We start from the raw sequence: 15,316 nt of genomic DNA, 5'->3' as shown, positions 1-15,316 counted from the left end.
TTCTGTAGGTAAAACATGTTTAAATTTAACCAACAGTAACGTGTCAGTGTATTTAAAATCATGACAAAAATAGAGAAGATTGTAGGTTTTAAAACAAAAACTTTAAAAATTGACAAAATGCATACACCTAGGTGTTCTCTGATAGTTTTTTTTCCACGTGAAAATTTGGAAAAGAATACCATTATTCTTTTTCGAGGAGGGAACAATTCTGGGCAGCTGATGAAACAAGAACAAGTTTGAGAACCACTGAATACACGTTGTAAAACTGAGGCCGTAATAGCTGCAAATTGCCACTAGATGGGGGTGTTGCTAAAAGTGATAGTCTCGCTTAATTTGTAGAAAGACTCGTGTAGAAAATGAGGTATTTTCCCTCCTGGCTTTAGATAACATATATAATGATAATCACACCAAAAATACATTACCAAGTGTGACAAGTTCTGAAATGCAAAGCAGAATTGGAGACACTGATGAAGTAGATTGCTACTTCATTTAAAGGAAAAATTTCTCTTTATGGAAAACAGGAACTTAAATATGTAGCCCTTTCATTATATGATTTGAAATTTCTATTATCCTGTCTAGTGGATATATGATTATATAAATAACCATTATATACGATTATTTTTAGTTTATGAGACAACCCTTTCTCTGGAGCTAGGACCTAGGAATCTGCCTTAAAAAAAGCCCCGAATGATTCAAGGCAGGTGGTTATCTGTCTACACTTTGAGAAACACTTCTCAGTGTAATGATTCTTAATCTTTCATTTGAGTGAAGGATCCCTTTGAATATCAATTAAAGCTTTGGATCGTCTCACACATCATATTAGATTTAATATCATAAGATTCATGGATTTTAAAGAACAACCATTCTACCCACGAGTGGAGGGTAGCACAAAGTAGGGCTAGATGGATTCTTGCAAAACTTTAATTCTGTGACATCAAGGCTCTAAGCCAAGAAGAAAAGTGGAACATTTTTAGATACACACTGGTGTTTGAATGAGAATAGTGAGAAAGCAGAGTTTGTATGTCTATATAGGGAGTTGGATAAGAAGGCAAGCAGAAAGGGTCCTAAAAGGTAGAAAGAGAAGACCCCTCTTCCTCTAATGTACTATATTTCTTCATATCATCTACTTCCTTATCTCTTTCACCTTTGTGCCCCTGTACATTGTACATATGCAAATCTCATAAGATTCATCTTAATGAAACACTTTTAGAACTTGAGGTTTCAGTTTACTCTTTTTTTCTCTAATCTTGACCCACCCTGGCAGGTAAAATTGAGACAAGATTTCCAAAGATTGAATACCATCATGAAGAACACTGAGGAAGTTAGATGAGACTTTGGGTGAGTACCCATCCTCTGCAGTTATTCCCTCATCTGTAAAATGGGAATGATAATCACTGCCCAGCCTATTTCAAAGATTCTTGCGCAGATCAAATTTTAAAAAGTGTATTTGAAAGTACAAGTTCTGAAGTGCCATCCAGATGTAAGGGACTATCATATGGTGTGCTGTCCTCAATATTTACTGTTACTTGAGTAATACAATGGGATATGAGTAATCATTGTTCAATTAATATATGCTGAGGGGCAAAATTTTATTGTGGGAGAGGGTGTGGCAAATAGGAGGGAAATAGCATTGTAACCTCCCACCATACCAGTGGTACTCGACCCTAGCTGCACATTAGAATCATCTGGAGAGCCATTAAAATACTCTAAATCAGGGGTCCCCAACCCCCAGGCCATGGACCGGTACTGGTCCTCAGCCTGTTGGGAACCAGGCTGCACAGCAGGAGGTGAGCAGTGGGCACCATCCCTGGTGCCAAAAAGGTTGGGGACCACTGCTCTAAATGCAATGTTGTAGCCTAGATTGGATCCAGAAGCAGAAAAAAAGACATTAGCAGAAAAACTAATGAAATCCCAATAATATCTGTAGTTTAGTTAATGGTAATGTAACAATCTTAGTTTCTTAAGTTTTGATAAATGGACCGTGGTTATATGAGATCTTAACATTAGGGTAAACTGGGTGAGAGCTATATAGGAACTTCTGTACTATCTTTACAACTTTTATATAATTCTAAAATTATTCCTCAAAAATTATTTAGAGCAAAAAACAATGTAAAAAATAAATATGTCTTGATGGCACCCTAGATAGGTGAATCAGAATCCCTGGGGAGGTGCCTGGGCAACTGTGATTTTGAAATCTTCCCCAGTGGTTCTAATATATGGTGAGGGTTAAGAACCACTGTTCTACACCATGAATGCTTGAGAGACTGGGATCCTGTCGTGTTCTTCACTCTAGCCTAGTACCTAGCACAGTCCGTATATGGAGAGCTTGCATACTTGTGCCCTTGCTGAACCATTTGCAGAAATCTCCTTTATTTTGAGTCCTCTGTAATAACAGAAGGAAAACTGAAAACAAACCTCTTCCCCCCAAAAATATTGGGCTGGCCAAAAAGTTCGTTCGGGCTTTTCCATGACATCTTACCAGGGAAGATTTTCAGACATCTTCCTGCCCAGAATAGTTTCTACTCCTGCCCCCAGTCTCTCGTCATTTTCAGTTAATCCTGACCATTATCACCAGATAAATATTCCTGAAATACTAAAATTGCCATCTGTTTGTTCAAAAGTCTTACTTAGTTCCCCATTACCTAAGTAAATAATATACTTCTTAGTTAGGCGAGCAAAATTCCATACACTCCAATAATACAATAATTTTCAGCCTGCTAGCCTGCTATTCCACATGGACCCTGCATTAACTGTAGATTGCATGCAGTTCTCTTGAACATGTCTTTAATTCACCCTTCTCTGTGTCACATACAATAATGCTGCTATCCTCACCTATATTACAAATCCTCCCCATCTTTCAAGGCTCCACTCATGTGTAATTTTTTCGGGTCACTCCAGCAAAAAAGTGAGCATTCCCTCTGTTGTATCTTCTAATTCAAATGGCACTAGCATTACTATTTTCTTTTGTAATTATTTGTTTTCTATTTTATTCCCCCACGAGACTAGATTAAACTCCTAGTGGGCAAGGACTATGTGTTATAGGTCTTCTAACCCTCACAGTGTTTACCACTGATGCTGTCCACACAAACACGTGATAATGATTTAATATACAGTTTGCACAATTACAGTGTATAAAAAGTAAAAATAGAAAATCAAAATTCAAATACACAACTACATTCATCACTCCAAAATATCTTTGAAGGAGTCCCAGAATAAGAATTGTTAAAATTGTTAAATTGTTAAAAGCCATCTGAAGCCTGAATAAGATTTTGCAATTACAGTGTATAAAAAGTAAAAATAGAAAATCAAAATTCAAATACACAACTACATTCATCACTCCAAAATATCTTTGAAGGAGTCCCAGAATAAGAATTGTTAAAATTGTTAAATTGTTAAAAGCCATCTGAAGCCTGAATAAGATTTTGATGCTGGGCTTCCCTGGGGTGCAGTGGAGTTCTCTCTTTCAGATATGGTCTATATATGGGGGAAAAACCACTGTGAAAATATTAATGAATATTGTAGAGATTTCTACCATATTTTGAGAAAAATCACACATATAATGTACTAAGATGTGAATTTTGTTGGACAACTATGACGGTTGCACATTGTTAAAACAAAACAACTATAAATTTCATTTTCTGGGTGAATCTCTTGAGGAACATTTGGAATTGCTGGTATCTCTTGTTCCTCTGTTTTGGGTTTTTCCTTCATTTCTGTAAAATAAAATAAAATACAAAAATACATTTAATAAATGGTATCGGGATGATTGGCTATCCACTTGGAGAAAAAAAACTCTACCTAACACTTTGCACAAAAACAAATCTCAGATGAATTAAAGATTTAAATATTAATATACAGTAAATGTTGTAGAAACAATAGAATATTCCTTTAATCTTAAGTTTATAAAGGCCTTTCTAAGCAGACCACAGACCAGAAGGCATAAGGGAAAAGACTGACAGGTTTGAATCATTAAGAATTAAAATCGTGACAGGTTTGAATAACTAAAAACTAACATTAAAATTTTGTCATATAGAATGCCAAACTACTATAAACAAAGTTAAACCACAAACAACAACTAGAAAAATATTTACAACTTATATGTAGATAAAGATTTAATAACTATTATTTAAAGAGATTTTTTAAATCAATCAAAAAGGTAGATATCCCAAATATAAAATGGAACAAGGATTCAAACAGGCAATTCTCAAAAGAAAAAAACTGAATTCATAATAATCATAAAAATATGCCTAGCAGCATTAGTCATAAAAAAGTGGGAATTAAAACAATTAGTTTTTTTTTTAACCTAGCATAATAGGCATAGATTATTAAAACAATCATGTGCAGTGTTGTCAAGGGCATGGGCAACAGGCACTTACATAAATTCTTGGTTTCTGTGTATTGCTACAACATTTTTGGAGGCTAGTCTGACAGAATGTATCCAGACTTTAAATGCTGGTACCCTTTGGCCCAGCAATTCAACTTCTAGGGATTTGTCCAAAGGAAGTAATCAGACCAACTTAAGCTTCCAGTGCCTTAGTTTCCTTATCTATAAAATAAGGATAATATTATTCATCCACTAGGGTTTTTAACACTGAATAAAGTGATTCACATGAAATGTTCAATACAGTGTCTGGCAGATAGAAAGTGCCAAATAAATGTTATTTAAATAAATGTTACTTCCAATGATGTTCATTGAACATTGCTGTAATGGTAAAACTTCGCAGTAATCTAAGTGTTCATCATTATAGGGATTGGTTGAATAAATTATTGTACGTATAATACTGTACAATTGTTACAAAAGATGTCATTAAGATGGCCACAATATATATTGTATGTGAAAAAAAAGCAGGTTATAAAATGGAATGTATTGTATTGATACCATCTCTTGACCTTGGGGATCAGAGATAGGAGATGGTATTATAGGGGACTTTTACTCTACAGTCGCTTATATATTGCTTTAATTTATTATAATAAACATTATAATTTATTATTATGACAATTTTATAATCAGCAAAAAGGTAGATATTTCCACTTGTTTGGTAAGACAAAGCCCAAAACAAAATAAGCATTAATTAATTGCCCATCTTAACCTTGCTGGGTTTAAAATGAAACTCTTAGAATCGGGCACTGTGTTGATTAGAGCTGCTTCTCCATCAGGGGACCCCCGTCAGTACAAGTAGTGCTTCATATGTCTGCTTTTACTGTAATTTTTTAAAAGGTATTTCCTCAAAACCTGTATTACTTGGAATACAATAACCCCAGGTTTTTGTTGCACTCATATTTTAGGAGAAAGAGAAAATAAGCTACCAAAAGGATTTCTTTAGAACACAATTCCCTGGGGATAGCTATGGTCTGCTAGACAGACCATTTCTTATACTGTGTACAATAGTGCACAAAGAGAATCAAGGCTCTCAGTTATGTCCCCGAGACAAGTCAAACTGAAGAAAGGTCACATTATTTCTTAAATGCTATGCAGAGGAGAAAGCTTTTCAGGAGCAAATATTTAAATAGAAAGGGTTTGGGTTAAGCCTGGTAAGTCCTACAAGAATGAGTTCCCTATTACCAGGATCATATTTTATGTCTTTGTATCTCCCTCGGTAGCTTGTACCATGAATTTACTTACCTTTAGTTTGCCAGGAAATTTTAATTTTCTAGAAAAAACTTTATTCACCAAGTTTCCTTGTTAATCTAAATGTAATTGTCCTTTAAAATATTTTGCACATAATTCACTCTATATGTGGTTCATTTTTCTTCACTGGCTAAAGCTTCCCAAAATGGATAGTATGTACAAGTACCCACTATACACACTTATAGTTTCAATGATTTTCTTTTAATTATATGGTAATATACCAACAGATATTGGTTGAATGAAAACCATTTTTCACTTGAAACTAGCCAAAGACATTGATGATACCCATTGAGATAACTGGGATAACCCAGGATTGTCAAAGAAGGCAATAAATCACCGCTCCAAGGGAGAGAAACCTATCTGGTACTCTGATTATGAACAGGGAACACAAATAAGTGGCATGTCACTAGCTTGACCCCAATAAAAAAAACCTACCTCAAGGAAAAATATAAACATCCTTAGCATCTTCCTGGTGTGCTTTAGGATCCTGGTCTAGGGGCCCAACTCTTTCTTGGTACAGTTCTGGAAAGCATTCTTCAGGCACATCCTTATCTTTATATGTCTTAGTAGAGAGGTCTTCAGGCCCAGGTATTTCTTGGTATATTTCAGGTGCATAGTCTTCAGGCCCAGCTGTTTCTTGGTATATTTCAGGTGAATATTCTTCAGACCCAGGTGTTTCTTGGTATATTTCAGGTGAATATTTTTCAGGAGCAGGTGTTTCTTGGATTGTTTTATGAGAGGGGGCTTTAGACACAGCAATTTCTTTATATGTTTTATGAGAAAAGTGTTCAGGTTCAACTGTTTCTTGGTATGTTTTTATAGAAAGCTCTTTAGGCACAGCTATTTCTTGTGCTTTAGGAACAAAATTTTCAGTCTCAGCTATTCCTTGACCTAGTTCAGAATTGTGTTCCTCAGGTTCAGCTCTTTTTTGGTATGTTTCAAGAGTGTAGCCTTTAGGCACATCTGGTTTGGGGTATGCTTCAAGAGGGCATCCTTCCAGGTCAGCTATATCTTCAGATGATTTAGAAGAAAGGGCTTTGGCTGCAGTGGTTTCTTGGCACATTTTAAGAGAGAGGTCTTCAGGTTGAGCCATATCATGGCGCACTTGGGAAGGATGGTCTTGAAATACAGCTATTTCTTGGTACATTTTAGGAGAGAGGTCTCCAGATTCAGCCATATCTTGGAGTATTTCAGAAGGGTGGTTTTGTACTGCTGTTTCTTGGTATTCAGAAGAATTTTCCTGATGGATAATGCTTTCCTGACCAATTTTAGAAAAATGTTTCTTGGGCACAACTCTTTGCATGGAGGCTACCGGAAGGAGAGCTTTGGTCACACTCCTGGGTGGTTCAGTTTCTTTCTCTGTAGGTGCTGGTGCTTTCTCCATCATTTCCTTTTCTAATTGTGACAGAGGCTCCACCTTCATTTCTGTATTTTGTTGTCTCTTTCTGCCTCTTTCACTTCTTTTTCCTGTTCTCTGCCGCTTGTGTTTTTTATCTCTATAGAGAAATCAAAATTAGTGTCAGCAACAGGGCTCCAGAATTCAAATAAACATTTGGTAATAACAGTCCCAGGACTCCCACTGCCTTGTTGCAAGACCTTGAACAAGTCACTTAATCTCTCTCTGGGCCTCAGTCTCCTTGTTTGTAAAATGAAGAAGCAGTTCTAGATGCTCTCAATTGTCGGGAGAGGAAATGACCCTCAGGACTTTTTGTCTTTGATGCCTTGCTCAACAGGAACCTTCTTGGTGAGTGTGGCGTGTGTGTGTGTGTGTGTGTGTGCGCACACGCATTTGAGAGCATATACTTAAAGTTTGGTTATGGAAAATGTATTGTTGATGTTATACATTAATAGACTGGCATTCTTGTTTATATGCTAGTCTCTCTGGATTTAGTCTATGTGAGTTCATTTCTCTATACCCTGGGTAAACTGATATGATTGTGTTCCTAGATCTGCAGTGCAGGCCTGCTCCTCATCTGCACAGCCTGCAGGTGAATGATGTATGTGGCTTGCTTATCTAATACAGTGTCTTGTGTAAAGCAGGCTAAGTAGCCAAAGCGGGTCCAAAGCTCCAAAGCTGCAAAAACACTTCCTTGAGGTAAAGCAGCTTGGTGGAAAGGCATGAGTGGTCATATTATACCTACTCTGAACCAATAGCTAAAGATCTAGAAGATGAAAGGATACGCATGGGTATTGCAACCAATGACAAATTGTTAGGTACTGCAAATATAGCCAAATACAGATGGCTAATATAGATGGACTTGGGGGAAGAAAAAGATACTATCAAAAAGCATTTCATCATTTTTCTAAACCTGTTGAAATTCTGTTTCATGCTACGTGCCCTATGGAGCCTTCTCCAACAGACCACAGGGCTGAAATGCTCTCCCTGCTTACCACTCCTACAGGATTTATTATGAGGATTATGCTTAAGGTAAAGAACATAGGCTGCCTCATCCTGTAGTTATTTCTGGAGAAACCCTATTTCTTTTAGTAAACAAGACAGTCTTTGGAGATAAAACCAGTGTTTTTTACACCTATTCAGTGCTTGCAGTTCCTTGTACACTTAAAAAATGTATACCCTATTCTACTTTTGCATGTTTGAAAATATCCATAATTAAATTTTTTTAAAGGTTGTCTCATCAAAACCAGTTTGAAGTCAATATAAAAAAGGTACATATTGTAATAGTACAGTTTAAAATAAATATTAAAAATAATATAGAAGGTAAAAATGATATGGTACCTCAGCATTTGGAAGTTTAATTCCAAGTAACCAAGGTAACAAGATAAATTATAAAGTCCTTATTGTCAGATTTAAAAAGATGATGTATGTGAATTCTTCAGGCAACATTATTATCCTAGAAGTTAAATCCTAAATAATTTGTTATGTAGATCTCTATATGAGGGAAATCTGAGTAATGTTCCATGTTCTTCCTGGTAGTTTCTCAAAAGATACAAATATATCTGTGTGGCCTAAAATTTAATCTGTACTCTGTCACTTATCAGCTATGTGATCATGGGCAAGTCACTTAAACTCTCTATGCCTCGATTTCTTCACAGGTAAAATAGAGTAAATAGTATCTGCCCAACCTCATGTGGTTGTCCTAAGAATTGCATGTAATAACTTATATGAATGAATCATCCAGATAGAAACTAGTACTCATATAAATATCAGAAATATACATATATATATATGGTGCTTCCTATGTGCCAGGCACTGTTTTAAGTAATTTACTTATTCTGTTACCTCATATAGTCTTCACATCAACTTATGTGGTAGATACTATTATTATCTCCATTTTGCAGATGAAAAAACTAAAGCACAGAGAGGTTGAATAACTTGTCCAAGGTGAAATGGCTACGTAGTAAGGGAGCCACTCTTCAAATCTAGTCATTTAGCCGTCTGGCTTTCGCAGCCAGGCTCTTAACTATTACACTCTACCGCTTCTCTCTGGAACTACGGTTTCACTGTGTAGAATGTTGTAGTGAGGACAGCCCTCAGTAGTATAGATATGTGTCACAACAGCAAGGCCGGCCAGCTGCCAAGAGGCTCACCAAGGTTCCACCTACTCCAGTGACTTCCTCAGCCTTGCCACCCCCCAAACCAGTGAGCACAGAAGCCCAATTCTATGAGCATACTGAAACCAGCTCCATTTCTAGGGTCAGAGCTCATCAACCAGCTCAAAGAGATTGATAGGTAAACCTAAAGACCAATTTTTAAATGAACAGTGAGAAATGCAAAGACTTGGGAAGGCAAGGAATGATCAGAAGGTTGCTTGGTGAGTAAGGAATTAGGGGAACTAATTGTGTGTTCTTCAACAGAGTCACCTGCCAGAGGACTTGAGTACAGAAGTTTCTGCTATAACATACATGTATTCCTGAAAAACCTCACTTTCTGCAAAATCGTGCACTAAAAGTGACAGTGCTTATGGGGAAAAAATAAAATTGGGGCAAATGATTCAAATTCTATGCAACTTTTTAACAGTAGCATAAACAGTAATTGGGACAAGGGAGAGATAACTTGGATAGTCCAGACAGGCAGCTTACTATGGCTGGAGGCTGCCTCGGGGATGGTAAAAATGCACAAAAGCAACAGTGTAAACTCAGGCTTTCAGTGCTGAGATCATGCAAATAAGGGTGCTCTGAGCCAGCAGGGCTGCCACTAAGTTGAGCACAGGAGGAAGTGCAACCTGCTATATGTGGAGATCTTTGCAAGGCTACCAATGTCCTTCTGTGGGGAAGAAGCCCCGGATGAAGGCTGAAAAGGACCCTGTCTATACAGCAGCCAAGCTGAAGGCTTTTTCCTTTCCTGTGAAGGTTTTAACTCTATTCCCACTATTCTGGCTTCTTTTGAGTAGGAAAAATTATGATCTAACACAACTTCCACATTATACTGACATCATTCTCCTATTTACCAATCATATGTGAGCTAACTGGTGCTGTAGAAACACGTGTTGTTGCAGAACAGAAGATACTCAGTCCACAGTGGGAATAGGTACTTAAAACATCTGCACTGTATGTTTTTTTAAAAAAATGATGCCTAGAAAAATGTATACTTATGTTTCTTTGGGTTTTTTTTCACAAAGCAGAGCCCGGCCCTGTGAAAAATGTATACCTATGTTATTTTTGCCATTGAAGGAAACATTTTTACAGTAAAGAAGAAATACACATCTAAATCTTAATCAAAAAAATTTTAAAGAAGAGTGCTTAGATCAGTGGTTCTCAACTGGGAGCATTTTACCTCCTCTCCCCTGACCCCAGGAGACATTTAACAAGGTCTGGAGACATTTTTGGTTGTCACGATGGGGAGAGGAGAGTCCTGTGGGTTTCTAGAGGCCAGTGGTGCTGCGAAACGTCTTCAATGCACAGGACAGCCTCCCACACAAAGTAGTCGCCTATCCACAGCATTAATAACACCAGTGTTGAGAAACCCTGGCTCAGATGGATGCTGTACTTTGGCTCCTTGGGCTCCCCTTTTCTATTTCCAAGCAGGCAATACCTCTGTTTTCACAGTTATATTCTAAATGGCGCAGTTAGATGCTGCCTAATTTATAGTCATGTTCATGTACTCCCTTCCTGAGATTACATACAGCTGACTTTGGACACTTAGGAACTCTCAAACTCTTCCATCACTCATTTACAGACAGTGCTTTGGTTTACTCCATGGAGAGTTAACTACACTCATTCAAGAAGAATTTCACTAATAGAAAGCTTGGAGAACAAGCTTGGGGGTCTTCTCAATGGTGTCTCCCACTCCCAACAGATACTTCTATGGTTATATTACTAGGGTGGTTGAACACCAGTCCTCTCTAGAATATACATAATTTGATCACCTGGTACTGTGATTAAAAGAGACCATAAATAAGATTCTGTTCCCATCACTTTACTAGACGGGTGACTTTAGGCAAGAGATTTAACCTTCAGAGACTTGGTTTCTTTTTTTTTGTAAAATGAGGATAACAGCTCCCAATTTATGGGATTTTTGGAAAGATGAAATATAGTGTGTAAAAGTGCTCAGCACCACTTGACCAGTAGCATATGCTAGATAAATATCAGTTCCTTTCCCCTTGCAGCAAAACCATACCCAAATTGCCATTGTGAAGTTTGCTTTTCTTGTGCTTCAGCTTTTCTTTTTCTGAGTTGCTCTCTGTTTCTTAAACTCCAAGTTCCAATGACTTCTGTAGGATCAAAATGAAAGTTATGGGAGATAGTGATGAATTGTGGCATTAACAGGAAAAGAGTCCTATAGAAAAATGGTAGAATCCCTTTACGGGGTGTGTGAGTTCTTCTCCTAGCCTTTTGAGGACAAGAACTATATCTTATTTATTCTTGTGCCTCTGAAGAATGCCTGGGAGCAAACATTCGGTCGACATTTTTTAAATGAAAAGGTCAGTATTTGTACATAAGTGTGCTACCAACCTATTAATTTTTTCAAAATAGTGTACATATTGTACAAACATAAAAGAAAAAAATCAGCCATGTTCTGCCATCCTATAACCTGTTTTCATTTTATTCCTCGTATTCATCTAGTCCCTATATTAAACTAAGTTGTAATGATGGCATAGCACAGTTTTATCATTTATTAACCTGATACATCAAAAATATATTCCATCATCTCGTCCTCATAATTATAATTTTAGCAGCTGCATGATACTTAATCGAATTGATGTATTCTCATTTATCCACTCATTCCACTCGTATTGAACATTTAGGTTGTTGCCAGTTATTTTTTTTTTGCCATTGTAAATCAAATTATAATAAATATTTCATGTACACAACAGCTTTTTTTCTTTTGTATATTTTTACTTTGGATGACGTTTCTCCAAGTTCTTTGGAATATTAAAGTTATTATCAAGAAAGGCTCTGTTGCCATCCAAGTTTGTGAAAAGTTAACGTTGGGCCTTTGATGTAGAACTTCTTAGAGACTATAGAATGATTTCAAATTTGCACCTGGACCCCCAAAAGAGAAAATGCCCCTTGGACCATGGCACCTTTTGCTTTTAGGACAGAAGTCCTTAATGGTGAACTTGGATGGGGGAAAATTATACTTTTATTTTTACCAATCTTTAATTTAAATGACCATTTCCTTCAATTATGAATGTAGGTAACAGACCACGGTAGTTTTAGCAGTGTGTGATTTTGTCACAAAAAGAAATTACAGATTTTCTTCATATAACATGACAGTTATTGCAGATACCTTAAAATATCACTCATTTGAGATGATATATTTGATTTGATACAGTGGTAATTAGATCCACCACTGGATCTTGTTTTTTTTTTTTTTTTTTTTTTTGTGGTACGCGGGCCTCTCACTGTTGTGGCCTCTCCCGTTGCAGAGCAACAGGCTCCGGACGCACAGGCTCAGCGGCCATGGCTCCCGGGCCCAGCCGCTCCGCGGCATGTGGGATCTTCCCGGACCGGGGCACGAACCCATGTCCCCTGCATCGGCAGGTGGACCCTCAACCACTGCGCCACCAGGGAAGCCCTGGATCTTGTTATTTAATGCATCTATAAATAAGCACATATATTATGATATCATGGATTTTTATTTTGATAACTTATCTTAATATAATTGCTTCCTTTATAATCCTATGTATTTAATTTTATGTATTTAGACTTCTTAGTCTAAGAAGGGGTCTAGAGGTTCATCAGAATGCCAAAGGGATCCATGGCATCAAAAAGATTTAAATCACTGCCTCAAGGCCTAGGGTTCTGCAAAAGCAGCAGAAATGCTGCTTTAGGATAGATCCAAAGACTAAGATTAGTGAGTCAAAAGAATAAACACTATTATAGTTCTTATTATAGTTCTTATTATCTGGCTACCTAGTGCCAGATCCCTTTCCAAAAGTTTCACTATATTTACGCTACCAAAGAAGTATATGGTTGTATTTGTTTTACCACAACTATCTGGTATTGGGTATTTTCGTTACCTTTCATTTATATATATTATTAATAATTTATTTACTATTTCCTTGTGTTTCTCTGGTTATTAGAATCTTAGTGCTAGAAGGCACCTCAGAAAGTTATATAGCCCCAATTCTTCCATTCTAATATATGAACGTATCCAATTATGCCCCTTTTTTGCCAGAGCCATAAAAAGAGGAAAATAATCATAGTCCAATCCTTCCCAACAGCCACTACCTCTTAAGGTTTCTTTCATTACCTGGAACATGGTTCTCTTCTTGATGAGGATCAGGTATCTGATGGAGCATCAAGTGAGACTGGTCCTTTCCCAAATCCATCTTGCTGCAATACCTTCCTGCTGTTCGGTCGGACTTCCACAAGAACCCTTTTTTAAAATGTCAAAAGTAACTAACAGTTAAACACACACACATACCCGAGTTCACTTGTCACTTGACTTCCTGCCTAAAAGTTTTATCTAGCTGGACCACAGCTGCTGGCTACTTCTACTTTCTTTATCATACTGCACAGGTGTGAGCCAGGGGCACAGCTGGTGCTATGTCCTCCTCCACCACAGTGGCTAGTTATACAGGCAGCCCTGCAGCCACAGGCTGGTATGTCACAGCCTCTGGTATGGCAGTCATCTGGGTCTGCTGAGAAGACCCAAATGTTCCTTTTTACATACAGAGGTGGCATAGTATAGGAAGAACACCAAGTCTAGCACCTAACCAGCTCGATGTCCTTGAACAAATCACTTCCCCTTTTCGTGACTATCCTTCCTCATTTGCAAAGTGGGTGAATAATTCCTGACTTGCCCACCTCACACAGTTCTTGTGAAAGTGAATATTATGAATGTGAAAATTATGAAGATGTGAAATTAATCTTATATTGTTTTCCTGCATGTGGCATTTTTTCATCTTAGCCTGATGCAAAGCAATGGAAGGTCTTACTGTTAGAAAATAGACATAAAGAACTAAATTAGGAATTCAAAGCAAATTTGAACCCTCTTCTGCTCACCTGATCATTCACAAGTGACTCAAGATAACTAGTGAAATCCACAAATCCACTGTGACTCATCCAGGGAAGGTCAAAAAGCATTTCTTTTTTTTTCTTTTTTTTTTTTTTTGTGGTACGCGGGCCTCTCACTGTTGCAGCCTCTCCTGTTGCAGAGCAACAGGCTCCGGACGCGCAGGCTCAGCGGCCATGGCTCACGGGCCCAGCCGCTCCGCGGCATGTGGGATCCTCCCGCACTGGGGTAAGAACCCGTGTCCCTTGCATCGGCAGGCGCCACTGCGCCTCAACCACTGCGCCACCAGGGAAGCCCCAAAAAGCATTTCTCAATGAAAATATCAGCACATTATGTCACAGAAATTAAGTTGAAAGCAAAGGAATCATCCATCTTCAGTCACCCGATTTGTGAAGGCAAAGAGGCACAGAGAATCAGGATTGTTCACCAAGGAAAGGAACACTGACCACCTCCTAGTACAGGCAAACAGTCTGTGAGATGCAGGGTTAACACTGTATCTGGAGTCAGATACTGAAGTGAAGAGAGTTTGTATTCCAGTGTTGCCACATTCCCTAATTCAGTCACCTTAGGCCACTTAGTCTTGGAGCCAGTTTACCTACCTACAACATGGTATAATATTGGTATGTACCTAATGAGGTTATTGGGATGACTGAATCAAACAGTGCATTTCATATGTGCCTGTCATATTGAATACATGGTGCCTAGCATATTCAACCTGCTTAGTAAATGTTAGTTTCTGTTATTAGTAATAAAAATATAGTGACAAGATTTTGGTAAGTCAAGTCACAGTTTAAATGCACTAAAGAACTCAGAGAAAACCTGAAGGGAATCCTTTATAAAAAGAAAACCTTTATAATGTGAATAGATGCCCTCTACTTCCATAGACACTTAAGGCATTAGCATCTCCTCCTAAACCATCTAGTCCCTTCCCCTATTTTATACACAGAGAAATTGAGAACCAAGGAGGGGAAAGATATACCTGCCCCAAATTTTCTTACCTACTGGTGGCACCACATCTTACCGATTATAAGATGGGTCATCTTGGGCTTCCCTGGTGGTGCAGTGGTTGGGAGTCCGCCTGCCGATGCAGGGGACACGGGTTCGCGCCCGGTCTGGGAGGATCCCGCATGCCGCGGAGCGGCTGGGCCCGTGAGCCATGGCCGCTGAGCCTGAGCCATGGCCGCTGAGCCTGCGCGTCCGGAGCCTGTGCTCCGCAGCGGGAGAGGCCACAACAGTGAGAGGCCCGCATACCGCAAAAAAAAAAA

At 38.2% G+C, this 15,316-nt stretch overlaps 1 protein-coding gene across 1 annotated transcript; it reads right to left on the bottom strand.

Annotated features, from left to right (window-relative positions):
- Positions 1–3,564: 3,564 nt before the first annotated feature.
- Positions 3,565–13,365, bottom strand: HEMGN (hemogen). The gene is given in 4 exon segments (XM_007472023.1): positions 3,565–3,713; positions 6,065–7,125; positions 11,208–11,301; positions 13,287–13,365. Coding segments are annotated over 4 exon segments (1,383 nt in total).
- Between the last annotated feature and the right edge of the window lie 1,951 nt (positions 13,366–15,316).

The sequence above is a fragment of the Lipotes vexillifer genome, unplaced genomic scaffold (genome assembly GCF_000442215.2).
Source record: "Lipotes vexillifer unplaced genomic scaffold, Lipotes_vexillifer_v1.1 scaffold809, whole genome shotgun sequence".
Lineage (NCBI taxonomy): Eukaryota > Metazoa > Chordata > Mammalia > Artiodactyla > Lipotidae > Lipotes > Lipotes vexillifer.
The sequence above is the reverse complement of the archived record's forward strand: the minus strand, read 5'-3'. Positions and strand labels throughout refer to the sequence as shown.